At 36.3% G+C, this 19,651-nt stretch overlaps 1 protein-coding gene across 1 annotated transcript; it reads right to left on the bottom strand.

The window, feature by feature from the left end:
- LOC136172970 (securin-like) lies at positions 1-576 on the bottom strand (the record flags this gene model as incomplete). Its single annotated transcript, XM_065942124.1, has 1 exon — positions 1-576. A coding segment is annotated over one exon (576 nt), but the record flags the coding sequence as incomplete, so codon positions are not given.
- Between the last annotated feature and the right edge of the window lie 19,075 nt (positions 577-19,651).

Below are 19,651 nucleotides of genomic sequence, written 5' to 3'. Positions count from 1 at the left end.
TTAAATATCTAAGTCATAGGAAACAGGTGGCAATTCAACATCCAGCGTTGACAGAATGCTTGAGGGAGACTGCAACAGATTAGACTCCCACAGCGGAGGAGGCATCTTCAGAGGCGAAGGGGGGCCCACGTATAACAGCTGCTCAAGCTCCCTCTTCTCATCAAGGATCGTGAAAGGCACTCTATTCAAGGGGAAGTGTGCGATCCGGTGCTCCTCAGGTAGGTCAAAACTCTCAAAATCTAACAGATTGAAGGGAAAGAATTTTTCTATTTCTGAGTAGGTGTCATCTAAGGCAGAAACAGAACTTTTTGCTTTAACAATCTTCGCAGCAATCTTTTTGGTAGAGAAAGTTATCTGTTTCTGTTTGAGTGGTCCATTCATCTTAACTGATTTTTCTGTAGCTCTGTTGACAGTTCCTAAAGCCTTTCTGGCAGTTTTTGGTAAAGCTGGTGGAGCATCAAACATTTTGTTAACACGTGATGTTGAAACCTGAGATCTTCCATCTAAAGCTTTGACTGAAGGCACAGACCCCAAGTTCAGCCCGTCCTTAGGAGCCACATGGGTGCCTGGTTCATATATACATGTATATGTATAAGTGTGTGTGTGTGTGTGTGTGTGTGTGTGTGTATACTATTCCTCCTTCTCTTCCTTCTCTCCATTTATCCACACATGGAAGTAATTTTCTAAGAGTATTTCCTGGTTGGCAAAACTGGTGGTAGGGAAGAAATAAGGAGAGAAGGGGTCTTATTAATATATAGGTAAGAACAGTGATATAAAATTTTAATATGATCACAAATATTAATGTTTTTGAAACTGGGGAAAAGAGACCAGACAACTAAGGAGTGACAATACACCATTTTGTTGAAATTTTTTTATTCTTTATCTGTTTTACATAATATTCTGCTTCCTGCCTACCATTGCTGTCTTTTTTTTCTCTCTCCCTGACTCCTGACTTTTCATTCTACTTCACATTTTCTTCTTTCTTGCATTTATTAATCCATATATAATATGATTGCCTTCTCTTCAGGTGAACAGTTTATCAAGTCTTTATAGGTATGTACTTTAAATATTTTGGAGGACAAGATTTGACATAAAATAGATACCACTTAATAACAAGCTGCATTTTAATTGCATTTACCTCTACTTGTTTTAAACTGATCTTTGTCCATTACAAAAATCCTATAACCATCCATAAAAATTATAAGATAGCACACACAATTTCAGGGTCAGCTTTTCTGCACATGGTTGAAAACACATGCTCTTATGAGGTATATACATTAAGTAAAACCCAAGATTTAGAATACAAATACTCTTGGTATATAAGTCTGTCAAACTTTGCAAGGGAAAGATAAATATTTCATTTATTCCATTTGTTCTTGCCTTTAAAAGACAAATACTTTTGAGAATGGCTGATAAAGAAGAATATCCAGTACTTGTTTTCATGGAAATTGATGCTCTGTGAAGCCATTTACTAAAGAGCACCTTGATTGCCTGAAAAAGTCAATGTGTCTTATAAAGAGAATTTTCCAGGAAGCACAAAGAAGGTCTAGTAGAACATTTACACAGTGCCATTTTTCAAAATAGGTTAAATAATTTGTTAACATGGTTTTTCTTTCAAAACATTTTGAAAACAGAAGACTTTTAAAGTTGAATAATCATTTTAGCAAGGTGAATCCTTCAGAGATAACAGAAAAATCTTGGGAGATACAATTAAAATTATGACAAAGTACAAATTAAAAATTGAGCACATACTCCAGTATGAATGCTTCCACATATGTAAGATATAATTCTGAAGAAAGTTACATAATAAAGCTGTCATTTCTTAGACAATGTCATTTCATGAAATTACAAACTTTTCTTATTATGCTTATTTTTTATTAAAATTATAAATTTACTTTCTCATTCATAATGGTTTTAGTCACCAGTTTTAATTTTGATGCTCTCTTAAGTCTCAGAAAATATATACATATGTACAATATAAGTAGTAGGTATGCATGTGTGTATATGTAATAGGTATACAGGTATATGTGAGTAGACAAAATAATCATATAGGTATGTGTATATGTACAGTAGGCATATAAGTAGGCAGGGGGTAATGTGTGTGTGTGTGTGTGTGTGTGTGTGTGAATATATTGATAGGGACTTTGTTTTGACTCCACATCCTGCAAAATGTAAGTCCTCAATAAGTAGGTAATGAATGACTTAACTTCCAAAATTTAGTATTAAACTTAAGCTGTAAAATCTTTTTGTATCCTTGAAAATATACTATTCAACTATTCAAATGTGGCTGTTTCAGCTATCCTCAAATATAAACTTTCCTTCTGAATCTCATGCACAGGCTTTACTATTTTCTTGAGATGAATAAGGACTACCTCATTGTACAATAAGGACTACCAACCTGCAACCTATTATATAACCTAAGTTAAAAAACATCCTAAAAGAACATTCCTTTTTCCTTACTTCAAGATAATCCACCACGAACAACCATCTTTTAAGTGTCCTTCATTAGTTATTTTTCACAGGATATTATAAATAAACAGTAATATTGCAAAATTCTCATTCAGGTAAACATTTTCATAAACTTTTGTGCATATAATGGCAATATTATATGAAACAAAAACTATATTATATGAAAATATATAAAACAAAAACAAATTATATGAAAAAAAAATAAGACTAAAAAACATGATTCATTTATTCAAAAAAGCATGCTCCAAGCATTGCTCTAGGAACCAGGAATAAAAAATAAGACTGATATGATCCATGTTTTGATAGAAATTAGTCTCTCAAATTAACAAGATTATGTCATTATTTACATAATGATATAACACTCTTAGTCATATTCCATCTTGTGATACAGGTGCTTTAAATTAGCTAAACATTCACAGAATTAACCTAGAATGAAAGAGCTATAAAGATATTACTAAGTATACACTAATATTTTACTCAGTAATATATTAAGATTTTACTGAGATATCATCTAACTTTATCTTTTTATGTGTCAGTGATTCTACATAGTCTCAAATCCCTGACCTCAGCACCTGGAGATCAGGCTACTGATCAATACAAACCTCACCATCTCTCCTCATGCCATCAGAAGATACATTCTCTGCTAAATACCAAGGAATGTTATAAATCTCTCTAAACAATTGCTCTCATATTGCCTTGTTTCACTTCTCCCCTAATACTCACAGTCTTCCTTTCATGCTAATAAACTCCCAGTTTCTTCAGTATTTTTAAACTATTGGCAAAGCAGAAATCCTAAGAGAATCCTATTGACTGCCTATCATGTGTCTAAACTGGGAAAGCATGACTGACTTCTAGAGAGGTTCATCTGAAGGGCTGAATCTAGGGTGACACATAAAGTTAGGCACATTGCTCTCAATAAGTCACATCCACTCCCTCTCCCTAAGGCCATATTCAAAAGTCTCACTGTAATGGGAATAATTCTCTGATATCCAAGATGAGCTGTCTGTAAGGATGCTCCATCATCCTATGTCAAATGAGTTTTCTCACTGAAATACTACATAATCCTAAACACAATGAGTAAACATTAAATGGTTTCAGACGGGGAGTAACATAGTCACGTCTGAATTTTAGAAAACTCTCTAAATGCACGTAAGGGAGACACATTGACTAGTATGCAGCTGAAGGTTATGGTGGCAATTCAAGAGAAGGATGTTTGCCTGAATCTAGATCATGACCATGAGCATGAAGAAAAGTACCAGATCTGAAGTAGGAGACAAAGTCCTGGCTGTGACCTAAAAATCTGAAGGCGGTATGTCTAGAGAATATTTTTTTCTTGCCCTGAGGAAGCTGACTTCTAGCAGAGTGCTAAGGAAAACATAAAAGTAAAAATACCTACCTTAGAAAGCGAGTAGTGCGTTGAACAAAGAAAAAACTAAATAAAGTGGCACGGATTGCAAAGGTGGGGATAAGGGTTGTATAATGAAATATCCTGGTCAGATGATGCATCTTCGAGCACAGGTGATTTAGGTAACACCTCAAGGCAGTAAGGAATTGAACCACAGGCAAATTGAAGCAAATACGGTGGACAGCAGGACCGGAGGCGACACACAACGTAAGCAAGGACACTGACCCAGTGTGGGAGGGATGACCCGAGCGTGAGAGCTCTGCGGAGAGGCTGCATGGGGCTGGGGGCTCTGCCCTCCATGTTTGCTAGCAAGCCTCCGCTCTCGCCTCCCTCCCTGGGTGGGCCAGAGCCAGGAGAAGCACAGGCGCAGCCCCGGGGCGCCATCACCTTTGACCTCCATCCGGGTACCTGGGGGCCCCTTGATTTCCGGCCTGCGTTTCCCGGATCTGGGGAGCCTCCTTCCCTGCCGACCTAGTCTGCTGCTGAGGTGAGTGAGACCCGGCAGTTGTGGAGGAAAAAGACTGGAGGGGTTGGAGGTAGGCCTGAGGTCCACGCGGGGTCCGTGCGGTGAGGACAGGGCTGAGGATGGGAAGGCGAGATGCTGGCTCCCGGCTCCTCAGGACCTGGCCTCCTCCTCTGAGGAGGCCTGTGCGGTGGTTAGAGCTGCGCAAGTTGAGTGCGTGTGGGGCTTGGCCTGTGGGGCCTGGTAGACAACTATGGGATTTCGGCTTTTCCTTGAGACAAGTGGGAGCCACTCAGTTTTGAGCAAAGAAGTAACACTAGCCACTAATTTCTGTTTAGTGAGGCTCCTGGCTGTTGTGTGGGTATTGCTTAAAGAAGTGTAGATGTTTGCTGCGAGAATTGAGCACCATTTGGTGATGTGTCCCGGGATAGTAGTGATGAAGGTGGTGAGAAGTGGATTCTGGAGATTGGGATGTAGATAGAGATTTTTATAAACGGAAGCGGCAGCAGGAGAGAAACAACAATCTATTTATGTGTTTCTTTCTCTTTAAGCCCCCTGCCTGGCGCCAGTTCTCAAGTTAGGTGTGTTCCATCACCATCTTCTCTTCTTGTATGCTTTTGTTCTTTTCCTTATTGATGATGTTAAACAAACCAAGTATAGTTAAACCTCAACTTTAAAGAGAGGAAAATATGTTTACTTTCTTTGGACTTTCTTCTCAGTCACAACATTCAAATCTAAGTCCTCAGAAATCACCAGAGACCAGGATGCATAGAGTCAAACACAGCCTTTCTCAGATTAAAGCTGTGTTCCTTCTACTAATACATTGGTGTTTTATGAAGTAGGTGCATTCAGTCCCTGGGAGGAAGGTTGAAAACACATAATTTTTTTTTTTTTTTTTTTTTTTTTTACTGTTTTGAACGGTTTAATGACTATCATTTATTTTGAAATTTCTGATAGTCTTATAGGGAAAATATATGATTTTTCTAATTTTCAAAAGTGATCACACCTTTATATAAGATGAAGAAACATTTTATCAGATTATGCATTATTTGGTGTCGTTTGACTCTGTTCATGCTCCCATACAATGCAACTATTTAAGACCGTTTATAATCTTTTATGTGTTGCAATGGCTTTTTTCTTTTTAATATAGTGAGAGTGACTTCTTTGTTTTACTTGAAAGAAGAAGCTTTTGGTGGTAGACTGAGTGTCCAGGGAAGGGAAGGAGAGAGTTAGGGATTTATTGTTTATTGACACTTTTTTGTTTTAGATTGGGCTTCCCTGATAGCTCAGTTGGTAAAGAATCTGCCTGCAATGCAGGAAACACTGGTTCTGTAGATTCACATGTGAGTTGTAAGAAATAATATAGAAATAGCTCATGTATTCTTTACCTAGTTTCCCTCATGGTAACATTTTGAAAAAAACTCATGGTATAATATCACAACCAAGATATTTATATTGATACAGTCAAGATGCAGAACATTTCCATAGCCACAGGGACCCTGTTTGGTGTTCTTTTATGTGCTGTACTGGGCTGTCATGCCCAACTCTCCGCCATCCCATGGACTCTACCTGCCAGGATCCTCTGTCCATGGGATTTTTACTGGCAAGAATACTGGAATGGGTTGCCATTTCCTCTTCCAGGAGATCTTCCAGACCCAGGAATCGAATCTACGTCTCCTGTATCTCCTGCACTGGCAGGCAGATTCTTTACCACTGCATCACCTGGGAAGCCCTCTGTTCTTTTGCAGCCATACCCAATTTGCTCCAAGTAGCCATCTTCTTCTAAATCCCAGAAACAACTCATCTGTTTTCCATTTATATATAATTTTGTCATTTCAAGAATGTTAACATAAGTGGAATTATAGAGTAACTTACCTTTTAGGATTGGCTTTTTTCACTCAGCATATTTCTATGGAGATGTATCCAAGTTGTGTGCATTAGTAGTTCTTTTTTTATTTCTGAGTAATTTTGCATGGTATAGATATTCCACAGCTACTTTAACTGTTCACCAGTTGAACATCTGGGTCATTTCCAGTGTTTAGGCTATTACTAATAAAGCTGATATAAAATATTTATATACAGGTTTTGTTGTGAACATACATGTTCATTTCTCTAGGATGAATGTCCAAGAGGGCAATTTCTGAGTAGTATGGTAGTTGCATGTTTAGTTTTATAAAAACTGAAAAATTTTTTTGAGTGACTGTACCATTTTACATTCTCATCAGCAGTGTATGAGTGATTCAGTTTCTCTTTTTTTTTTTCTTTATTATTATTTTTTTTTTTAAATTTTATTTTATTAGTTGGAGGCCAATTACTTCACAACATTTCAGTGGGTTTTGTCATACATTGACACGAATCAGCCATTGAGTTACACGTATTCCCCATCCCGATCCCCCCTCCCACCTCCCTCTCCACCCGACTCCTCTGGGTCATCCCAGTGCACCAGGCCCGAGCACTCGTCTCATGCATCCCACCTGGGCTAGTGATCTGATTCACCATAGATAATATACATGCTGTTCTTTTGAAACATCCCACCCTCACCTTCTCCCACGGAGTTCAAAAGGATTCAGTTTCTCTGAATCCTTACCAGTATTTGGTGCTGTCACTATTATTTTATTTTAGGCATTCTGATAACTAATATCTCATTGTGGTTTTAATTTACATTTCTTAAATGATGTTGAACATGCATTCTTATTTTTACCATATATGGATGTTAAAATTTTCCAAAAGCTTTTGCTGTATATGTTGTTATAAGCATGTTGAGGTAAGGAGTAGATAGGCCCCAGACTGAACAGCTGCAAATGCTAATGCTTTGAGATGAGATGCTAATGAGAGCATTGAGCCCTGGGCTGGGTGCATTCTTGTGGATTTCCCAGCCCAACACATGCACAGAGAAGGCCTTCAGTCTAGGGGAAGGACAAATGGAGGAAGAAGATGCCAGCTGTAATCCATATTGGCTGAGATACATGCACACTCCAGGACCAAATATGGAGATGATGGGCCAGAGACAACCTGGAAAACTGTCCCATGTAAGCACCCTAAGTCACCCTCATAACCTGTAAGTCATTCAGAGCCCACCTGTGTTCTTTCACTGGTACTTTGCTCCCAATAAACACTTTTATCTTTTTCACAATTTTGGTTTCTTCACTGAATTCTTTCTTCAAAGATGACAAGAATCAAGGTCGTTCTTCCGTCTTTTCACTGCCAGAATCAATATAAATTTTAACCTCTGTAATCTGTTGATATGGTGAATTACACTGATTTATGTTCAAATATTTACCAAGCTTTGCATATATGGAATAAACTATACTTGATTATTTCTAATTCTTTTAACTATTGTTGGATTCTACTGGCTAATAATCTGTTAAGGATCTCAGCCTCTGTATACACGAGGAATGTGTGTTTGTAGTTTTCTTTTTTTGGGGGGTACTGACTTTTTGCCTTATTTTGATATTTCAGTAGTACTAGTTTGGTAAAATGAATTGGGAATTTTTATAAACTTTTATAGTTTTTTGAGTCTGTGTTCATTCTTTTTTGGTAGAATTCTGCAGTGAAGCCCTTTGGACTTGAATATTTCTTTTTTTTGATGTTCAAAATTGTGAACTCAGTTTCTTTAATATTCATATGGCTACTTAAATGACCTATTTCATATTAAATGAATTTTGAGAGCTCCTGTTTCTTTTCTCTTTTTTTGAAGAATTGCTCCCTTTCTTCCTTGTGTCAAATTCACAGGTGTAAAGTTGTTCACAGTATTTCCTTGTCAGTATTTTGATACCTGAAGTATCTATTGTGATATCCTCTATATCATTCTTAATATTAGTAATTTGCATCTTTTGGGTTTTTTTTTTTCCTAGTTTTGCTAGAGGTTTGTCCAATTGTAATATCTTTTCAAGGAACCAGCTCTTTCTTCTCTCTTCATTGATACTTTTATATTGTTTTCTGTTTTCAACTAAATTTAAATCTGCTTTTATTTTTACTATGTCCATCCTTCTGCTTACTTTGGGTTTATATTTGTCTTCTTCTCCTAGCTTTTTAAAATTAGACCTAGATTATTGATTTGTGATATTTCTTTTCTAATATATGCACTTGGTGCTGTAAGCTTTCCTCTCTTCATTGCTTTAGGTTTGTCCCATAAACTTGATATGCTGTATTTGCATTTTCATTCGGTTCATTAAAAAAAAGAAATTCCCTTGAGACTTTCTCCTTGGCACATGGGTTATTTAGAATTGTGCTCTTTGGTTTATAAGACTTTGGAGATTTATCCGGTGTCTTTCTATTAGTGATTTCTGGTTTTACTTCATTGTGATCAGAAAATGCACTCATGATTTCTGCTCTTTATATTTATTTCCCAGAATATGACCTGTCTTGGTATATATTCTGAAGGGGGACATGAAAAGAATGTATACTGCTGTTGTTTGGTGAAGTGTTGTATAAATTTTAATTAGATCCAGTTGGTGTGGTACAGAGTTTATATATCCTTACTGATTTTTTGTCTAGTTGTTCTATCAATTGCTGAGGAAAGATGGTTGAAGTAGCTATAATTGTAAGTTATTCTCTTTCTACTTTTAGTTTTACTTACTTTTGCTTCATATATTTTGCAGCTTCATTGTTTGATGCATATTTACTTAGGATTGCTGGAACTGCTGTATTTTCTTTTTGAATTTACCTTAACATATAATGTCCCTCTCTGTCCTTGTTAGTTTTATTTTCTCTGAAGTTGATTTATTTTGATATTCACATTGCAGCTCTCACTTTCCTTTATTTAGTGTTTATATGATACAAATTTTTCCATTCTTATACTTCCAACTTTTTATACATGAAATGATTTTCTTACAGACAGCATATAGTTGGGCCATAGTTTTTAATCAACTCTGTCTTTGTCTTTTAATTGGTTTATTTATACCACTTACAGCATATTTAATATGTTAAGGCTTAAGCCTCCCTTTTTCTCCTATTTGTGTTTTTTCTTTTGAATGTATCTTTCTAGTTATTTTGAGCATATCTTTGTATAGTTTTTCTTAATTGATTTAGTTGTATATATTGCATTATATATACATATGTATTATCACAGTCAATTGGAGTCATTATTTTATAAAATTTTGTGAAGTATGGAAAATTCATTTGTCTATATATCCTTTATTTTCTATTTGTAATTGTTTTAAATACTTTTTTTACATGCATTTGGAACCACATAGGACAGTCTTATGATATTTGCTTTAATATTTAAACTTAAAATATTCAGGAGTAGAGGGGAAATTTGTTCCATTTACCCATATTTTGCTTACCATCCATGTTATTTTTTCCTACCTGTTGTTTCAAGGTTCCTTATTTTATCATTTCCTTTCTGCTTAGCAAACTTCCTTTAGCTAGCTTTTTAGGGGAGATCTTTTGATGACAGATTCTCTTAGTTTTTTCTCATTGGAGAGTGTTTTGATTTCCCTTTCATTTCTGAAGGATATTTTTGTTGGGTATAAGATGCTGAGTGACAGTTCCTTCCTGGTGTGTCCATTTCTTTTGTCTTCTGTGGTTTCTTATAGGAAATAGCCTGCCATTTGAATTGTTTTTCCCTTACAGATATAGTGTCATTTTTCTCTGATTGATTTCAGGATATTTTCTTTGTTTTCAGCTTTCATCTTAATTATCGTGTATCCTGATGTGGATTCCCTTAGGTTTCTCCTGTTTATGGTTATTATTTCTAGAGTTCATAGGTTCATATCTCTTGTCATATTTGTAAACTTTTCAGTTGTTATTTCTTCAAGTATTTTTTCAGCACTTCCCTGGTTTCTCTCCATCCACAACTATGATGGCAAAAATACCAGATCTTTTATTATAGTCCAACAGGTGTCTGAGGTTTTTGATTTTCCCCCAAACTATTTTTAATTAGTTCAGATGGACAATTTTTATTGTTCTGTCTTCCATGTTACTGATTCTTTCTTTTGCATCTTTCTTCTAAAATTTTCATTTGGTGGTTTGTTTTATGCTTTGTTTCTTTACCAAAACTTTCTATTTATTTTATAAGTCTTTCTAATTTTTTTAATTTTTTTATTTTTCAAGAGTGATCTTAAATGCTTGTTGAAATACTTTTACCATGGCTGCTTAACAATCTTTGTGAAACAGTTGTGAACCAACATCTCAGTGTTGGCATCTATTGATTGTCTCTTTTCATTTAGTTGGAAATCTTCCTGGTACTTGGATAATGAATTGTTTGTGATTGAAACCTGAATATTTAGTATTATATTGTGAGACCTTACATCTTACTTGAATCTTCTGTTTCAGTTGGCTTTATTTGGCACTTCTTGCTTCATTGGGGAAAATAAGAGTAACTTCTCATTACTACTAGATGGAGGTAGAAGTCCAGTTTTCCCTACTTGGTCCGCATTGACACATGAGGGGAAGGATTCTCATTTTACTGGATGAGGGTGGAGCTTCTGGCTCCCCAGGTATCTACAAATGCTGCAGTGCGGGTGACCTTATTTGTGTCAGGTGGTGGTGAAATTCCTGACTCCACCAAGCCTTCTATAACACCTTGCTAGAGGGGAAGGGGCAGGGCATCTGGTTACTACCCAGTGAGGGTTCAAGTCCAGACTCCCCATGTGATCTCTACTGCAGCAATCCCAGTGGGGGTGTAGAGACACTCTAGTACATACTGGTGAGGGCAGAAGTCTCTCCTCCCCACTCCACTTTTGCTAATATGGTTGGGCTTTGGACTACAGTTTTGCTTGCTTTTTTTACTGTAGTACAGTGGTTATTATATAAAAGTATTTTTGTCTTTTTTAGGCTCCTCCTTTCTAGGGATTTTTTTTAATCAGCCAAAAATATAATAAATTGCTTATATCCATGTGAATGTAGGATCTGAATATCAATATGTAAAGTAAGGTTAAATAAGGTGTTACAGTGAGAAGAGAGGTACTGAAAAGAATTGTAGTGGAGATTAAAGCTCAGAAACTCTATTAGCCAACAACTGTTGTCACCAAGTACTTAAATTCCTGGGATAGGAGGAGCTTGGGAAGTGCTAATGGAATTAAGAAATCAAAGAAACCTAGTCATGTAGTGCAAGTCATGTGGAACAATCATTTAAACTTTTCTGATCTCTGTTGTGCTCATCTAAAAAAATGAAGGGGTGGATTGATTAATCTTTCAGTGAATTTTTCTATCAATGTAATTCATTCTGTAGTTCTACTAAGTCATCATACATACAAAGATAAATCAATATTTTTTTTTCCTGTTGAATTCAGTGAAATTAAAAGAAACTTACCAATATTTAGTTGGGCAAATCACAGTATGATTCAAACATTATTCAACACTAGCCAGTGACAATATTTGAGAATACATTTTCAATCAGTTTAAGTTATAAATAAAACTTAAAATTATTTAAAAGTGATGCAATCTGTTAGAACCAATCAAATCTTGTCTGTTCTATGTAACTATGTCTCTTATCTTAAAAAAAAAAAAGCAAAGCAATTTTTATCAATTAATGGACCATTACCAATCCAATAAATACTGAAGTACAAAGAACTGAATAACTCTGTGGAAAAGACAAATCAGATATTTTTCACACGATATAGAAAATACTCTTCAGTATCAGTAAGATATGATCCATTTAAATTACAGGCATACCTTGTTTCATTGTACTTCTCTTTATTGTATATCACAGATAATGCATTTTTTACAAATTGAGGGATTGTGGCAACCCTTCATTGAGTAAGTCTATCAGAGCCATTTATCCAACATTTGCCTACTTACTGTTTCTGGATAACATTTTGGTAATTTTCACAACATTTCAAACCTGACACCAGCAAAATAAATAAATAAATAAATAAATACAACTTGCTATAGTTTAAGATGACAGTATTTTTTTTTAGCAATAAGGTATTTTTTAGCAATAAGTTATGTACATTTTTTAGACATAATGTTATTAAGACTACAGTGCAGTGTAAACTACATTTATATGGGCTGGGAAACAAAATTATGTGGCTCACTGTATTGCTATATCCACTTTATTGTGATGCTCTGGAATCAAACTTTTAATATCTGGGGTAGGCCTGTACATGTAGCCAAGTGCTAATTTTTTTTTTTAATTAGAGTATAGTTAATTTATAATGTGTTAATTTCAAGTGTACAGAAAAGTGAATCAGTCATATATATATATGTATATATATATCTATACACTACATATATATATCTGTACACACACAATCTTTTTCAGATTCTTTTCCCACATAGGTTATTATAGAATATTGAGTAGAGTTCTCTGTGCTAATGACAGATGTTTGTTAGTTATTTATTTTACATATGTTAACCCCAATCTCCTAATTTATCATGTCTCACCACCTTTCTCCTTCAGTAACCATAGATTTGATTTTGAGATCTATCAGTCTGCTTTTGTTTAAGTTTCATTTGTATCATTTTTATTAGATTCCACATATAGGTGGTATGGAATGATATTTGTATTTCAGATGATATTTTTATTTCTCTGTCTGACTTACTTCACTTAGTATGATAATATTTAAGTTCGCCCATGAAGTACGAAGTTTTTGTGTAGGCTTAAATTTCTTACTCACTAGAAGTGTGACCTCTGACAACTCATATTTTCACCACTTCCTCAATTGTAAAATGATGGCAGTTCAGTAAGTCGATCTTAGATATTCATTTCAGTTTTAAAACTTTATGATTTTATGACTCAGATTCACTTATTTGCAGTTTAGTTATTTGTGGTAAAATACCAAGGGTCAAATTCCATCATTAAAAGAATGTTTCATTCTGCTTTATCACAGCCATACCCAGTTATATATACCCCATTGCTTCACCTTGGTGCCTTTTCCTGCAGCTTCACTTTATAGTTCACTTTGGCAAGTCCTCTATGCCAAACAGTTACTGCTCACATGCACAGTTGCCTCTTTGGCCTGATTATCAATTAGAACTGCTCTACTTCCATGATATTAAACTTAGAATATTTCCCTGCCACTTTCATATTCCCACCATTCCTTCTCCTCTTGTTCAGTCACCCAGTTGTGTTCAACTCTTTGCAAACCCATAGACTGCAGCACCCCAGGATTCCCTGTCCCTCACCATCTCCTGGAGTTTGCCCAAGTTCATGTTCATTGCATTGGTGATGGCTGCCATCCAGCCATCTCATCCTCTGACACCCTCTTCTCATTCTGCTCTCAATCTTTTCCAACATCAAGAACTTTACCAATGAATCATCTGATCTCATTAGAAGACCAAAATACTGGCACTTTAGCTTCAGTCCTTCCAGAGAGTATTCATGGTTGAGCTCCCTTAAGATTGACTGTTTTGATCTCCTTGCTGTCCAAGAGACTTTCAGGAGTCTTCTCCAGTGCCACAGTTCAAAGGCATCAATCTTTGGTGTTCTGCCTTCTTTATGGTCCAGCTTTCACAACCATATGTGACCACTGGGAAAATCATAGCTTTGACTATACGGACCTTTGTCAGCCGAGTAATGTCTCTGCTTTTCAACACACTGTCTAGGTTTGTCATTGCTTTCCTGCCAAGAAGCTATCATCTTATGATTTCGTGGTTGTATTCACTGTTTGCAGTGATTTTTGAGCCCAAGAAGAGAAAACCTGTCACTACTTCCACCTTTCTATTTGCCATGCAATAATGGGGCCGGATGCCATGATCTTAGATTTGTTTTAATGTTTAGTCTTATGCAGGTTCTTTCACTCTCCTCCTTCACTCTCATCAAGAGGCTCTTAAGTTCCTCTTTGCTTTCTGCCATTAGAATGATATCATCCACATATCTGAGGTTGTTGATGATTCTCCCACCTATCTTGATTCCAGCTTGTGATTCATCCAGCCCAACATTTCTCATGATGGGCTCAACATTTAGGTTAAACAAACAGGGTGACAGCAGACAGCTCTGTGGTACTCCTTTCTTGATCTTGAATCAATCAGTTGTTCCTTACAGGGTTCGAACTGTTGCTTTTTGACCCACATACAGGTTTCTCAGGAGACAGATAAGATGGTCTAGTATTCCCATCTCTCTAAAACTTTTCCACAGTTTGTCATGATCCACACAGTCAAAGGCTAGCATAGTCAATGAAACAGAGATAGATGTTTTTCTGAAATTTTCTTGCTTTATCTATAATCCAGAGAATTTGGCAATTTGGTCACTAGTTCCTCTTCCTTTTCTAAACCCAGCTTGGACATCTGGAAGTTCTTAGTTTGCATAATGCTGAAGCCTAGCATGCAAGATTTTAAGCATGACCTTACTAGCATGGGAGATGCGTGCAGTTGCCCGATGGTTAGCACATTCATTTGTACTACACTGGATTCATTTTCTCCACTAGGTTCACTGAATTCATGTCTGCCCCCCCCCCCCATTCTATTAAGTCCCACAATTCTAAGCAGTACAGAAGAGTCACCTAATTGCTGATTGAATCCCCTAAGAAGTCATGTAATTTGAGAGAAATCTTCAACTGTACCAATAATTTATTTTACTATCTACAGTCAGATGTCAAGCCACTATTAAAGAGATCTGTAAACAGGTTCATGTTTTTAATAATTAATGAAAAAATTCTCCTCTCTATTTCAGGTCCTATTTAAACTTACCACCAAATTTCTTGAACTTATTACTTGTCATTTGGTGCTTCAGCTTCTTACACATTATCAATACATTTTTGCACTGGCTATCTATTCACATTCCTTCCCTGATCTCAAAAGTCTGACACTCAGTGCCTTGTAAATGCTGAATCAAAGGACACTTTCTCTGTCATCACATTCCCTTTCAAAGGTCTTGTCATTATAAACTACCAAGTGCTTTTCAGTTTCAGGATTTTCATTTTCTACCAAGCAATTGCATTTCATCCCCAGAGTTCTATCATTTTTGCTTATCTTCTTTTTCTTATAATATTTTTAGGGGATCTCTTTAAAAAATAGACCTGACTAACTAGCTCTGTGCTGATCACTGCCAAATTCTTAACTCCCACAACATTTCTCAGAACTGTGTTACTTGATCTTCCCTTATGAAAGTCCTATCGACCTCTCCAGCACAGTACAATTAAATTGAACTTTATACATAATAACATAACAGGAAAATTTAAAGATCCTGACTTAGAAATAATAATATATACTGATAAACTCCATATGAAAAGATAATGATTTAAAAGATTTCTTGCAAATGTGAAGTTAGAGGTTAGCTTTCAGGAACAGAATAGCCCAATACTTCTCACATTGTATATTTTTAGGATGCTGCAAGAATTAAGAGAACACTTAATCAGGTACCTAGCTAAGACTGCAATGAGTAGTTCATGATCTGAGCCACAGTCAGCTCCCGGTCTTGTTTTTTCTGAGTGTGTAGAACTTCTCCATCTTCAGCTGCAACGAATATAACCAGTCTGATTTCAGTATTGACCATCTGATGATGTCCACTTGTAGAGTTGTCTCTTGTGTTGTTGGAAAAGGGTGTTTGCTATGACCAGTACACTCTCTTGGCAAAGCTCTGTTAGACTTTGCCCTGCTTCATTTTGTATTCCAAGGCCAAACTTGCCTGTTACTCCAAGTATCTCTTTACTTTGTACTTTTTTAAAATTAATTTTATTTTTTAATTGAAGGATAATTGCTTTACAGAATTTCGCTGTTTTCTGTCAAACCTCAACATGAATCAGCCATAGGTATACATATAACCCCTCCCTTTTGAAACTCTATCCCATCTCCCTCCCCATCCCACCCCTCTCGGTTGATACAGAGCCCCTGTTTGACTTTCCTGAGCCATAGAGCAAATTCCCATTGGCTATCTATTTTACATATGATAATGTAAGTTTCCATGTTACTCTTTCCATACATCTCACCCTCCCTCCCTTCTCCCCATATCCGTAAGTCTATTCTCTGTGTCGGTTTCTCCACTGTTGCCATGTAAATAAATTCTTCAGTACCATTTTTCTAGATTCCATATATATGAGTTAGAATACTGTATTTATCTTTCTCTTTCTGACTCACTTCACATTTCAGTCCCCTGTGATGAGAACATCTTTTTTTGCTATTTGTTCTAGAAGGTCTTGTAGGTAGGTCTTCATAAAACTGTTCAACTTCCACTTCTTTGGCATTAGTGGTTGAGGCATAGACTTGGGTTGCTGTTATATTGAGTGGTTTGCCTTTGAAATGAACCGAGATCATTCTGTTGTTTTTTAGATTGCACTGGAATACTGAATTTTGGACTATTTCATTGATTGTGAGGGATATTCCATTTTTTCTACGGGTTTCTTGCCCATAGTAGTAGATAGAATAGCCATCTTAATTAAATTCACCCATTCTGTCCATTTTAGTTCACTGATTCCGAAAATGTCGATATTCACTCTTGCCATCTCCAGTTTGACCACTTACAATTTACCTTGACTCGTGGAACTAACATTCCAGATTCCTATCAACATTGTTCTTTACAGCATCGGACTTTACTTTCACCACCAGATGATACGTCCACATCCACAACTGGACATTGATTCTGCTTTGGCTCAGCCTCTTTATTCCTTGTGAAGCTATTACTCTGTTCTTTTCCAGTAGTGCATCAATAATCTCAGATATTCAAATGACACTGCCCTTATGTCAGGAAGCAAAAAGTAACTAATGAGCCTCTTGATGAAGGTGAAGGAGGAGAGTGAAAAGTTGGCTTAAGACTCAACACACAAAAAACTAAGGTCATGGAATCCGGTCCCATCACTTCATGGCAAATAGATGGGAAGCAATGGAAACAGAGATAGACTTTATTTTCCTGGGCTCCAAAATCACTGCAGATGGTGATTGCAGCCATGAAATTAAAAGATGCTCGCTCCTTGGAAGAAAAGCTATGACTAACCACATATTAAAATTACGTTACCCACAAAGGTATGTCTAGTCAAAGCTATGGTTTTTCTAGTAGTCATGTATGGATGTGAGAGTTGGACCATAAAGAAGGGTGAGTGCCAAAGAATTGATGCTTTTGAACAATGGTGTTGGAGAAGACTCTTGAAAGTCCCTTGGACTTCAAGGATATCAAACTAGTCATTCCTAATGGAAATCAGTCCTGAGTATTCATTGGAAAGACTGATGCCGAAGCTGAAGCTCCAATATTTTGACCACCTGATTCGATACCTGATGCTGAGAAAGATTGAAGGCAGGAAGAGAAGTAGATGTCAGAGGATGAGATGGTTGATGATATCACCGACTCAATTGACATGAGTTTGAGCAAGCTCTGGGAGATGGTGAAGGACAGGGCAGCTCTGCATGCTGTAGTCCATGGAGTTGCAAAGAGTCAGAAACAACTGAGCGACTGAGAAAAGAATAATTAGGGTTAGGCAAACAAGGGAACTAGTACAAAATTTAAGGACGTACTGACACTTGGTTCATTTAGGTGCAGTGTCAGCATTTGCACCGAAGAGTATCTCTTTAAATTTTTGCCTTAGGCACTTTGCTTGTCTCACCCTGGCCATAGCCTTAGCCCTACCATTTATCAAATTTAATAATATCCTCTAAAAATCTTGTAAAAATTAATGCACCATAAAATTAGAAACACTTGCAATGCCACCCAAACAATAAGATACTTAGGAATAAACTTCACCAAGGAGGTGAAAGACTTCTTTGTTGAGAACTATAAAACATTAATAAAACTTATTTGATGAGAGCTATAAAACATTAATAAAGGATATTGAAAATAATTCAGAGAAATGGAAAGATATCCCATGCTCTTGGATTGGAAGAATTAATATTGTTAGAATGGCCATGTTACCAAAAGCAATCTATAGATTTAACTCTATCACTATTAAATTACCCAAGACATTTTTCACAGAACTAAAACAAATAATCCTAAAATTCATATGGAACCTTAAAAGACCCAGGCTTGCGCAAGCAAACCTGAAAAAAAAAAAGACAAAGAATAAAACAGGAGGCATAACCATCCCATACTTCAGACAATACTGTGAATCTATAGTCATCAAAACAGCATAATATTGACACAAAAATAGACATATGGATCAATGGAACAGAATAGAGCCTGGAAATAAACCCACACACCTAGAGCCAATTAATCTTCAACAAAGGAGGACAAAGACAATGTCTTCAGCAACTGGTGTTTGAAAAGTTGGACAACTGCATGTAAATCAATGAAGTTAGGCAACATCCTCACCATACACAAAAATAAACTCACAAGGGCTTAAAGACTTAAACATAAGACATGATACCATAGAACTTATAAAAAATAACATAAAACATTTTATGACATAAATCATATCAATGTTTTCTTAGGTAAATCTCCCAAAGCAATACAAATAAGAACAAAATAAGACTTTTCTTGTGGTACAATGAATAAGTATCAACTTGCCAATGCAGGGGGCATGGAATTGATCACTGATTCAGGTAGAATCACCATGCCACAGAGCACCTAAGCCAGAGAGCCCCAAGAGCCCATGAAGTCCACATGCTCTAGGGTCCACAAACCACAACTACTGAAGTCCACATGCCCTGGAGCCTGCATGCCATGATTACTGAGCCTGCACACGTAGAGCCAGTGATCTGCAACAAAAGAAACCAGAACAGTGAGAAACCTGTGCACCTCAACGTACAGAGTTGCAACTAGAGAAAGTCCATGCAGAGCAACAAATACTTAGCACAGCCAAAAATAAATAGATAAATAAAAATGAAAGCAAAAATAAACAAATGAGATGCAATCAAATTTACCAAACTTTTGCACAGCAAGGAAACCATACACAAAACAAACAAACAACAACAACAAAAAAAGAACTTGCAGGATGGGAGAAAACATTTGCAAATGATCTGACTGACAGAGGCTTAATTTCTGAAATATACAAATAGCTCATACAACTCAACAACAGCAGAAAACAAACAACCCTATTAAAACGTGGGAAAAAGACCTAAAGAGACATTTCTCCAGAGAAGAAATACAGATTGCCAATAGGCACATGAAAGGATGCTCAACATCACTGATTATTAGAGAAATGCAAATCAAAATACAATGAGATACCGCCTCATCTTGGTCAAAATAGCCATCACTAAAAAGTCTACAAATAACAAATGTTAAAGAGAGAGTGTGGAGAAAAGGAAACCCTGCTACATTATAGTGGGAATGTAAGTTGTTACAGCCACTATGAAAAGCAGTACAGAACTTCCTCAAAAAACTAAAAATAGAATTATCTTGTGATCAAGCAATCCCACTCCTGGACATATATTCAGACAAAACTCTAACCCCAAAATATATATGCACCCCTCTGGTCATAGCAGCACTATTTACAATAGCCTGGACCTGGAAGCAACCTAAATGTCCATTAACAGAGGAATAAATAAATAAAATGTGATACATATAAAGA

The sequence above is a fragment of the Muntiacus reevesi genome, chromosome 8 (genome assembly GCF_963930625.1).
Source record: "Muntiacus reevesi chromosome 8, mMunRee1.1, whole genome shotgun sequence".
Classification (NCBI taxonomy): domain Eukaryota; kingdom Metazoa; phylum Chordata; class Mammalia; order Artiodactyla; family Cervidae; genus Muntiacus; species Muntiacus reevesi.
The sequence above is the reverse complement of the archived record's forward strand: the minus strand, read 5'-3'. Positions and strand labels throughout refer to the sequence as shown.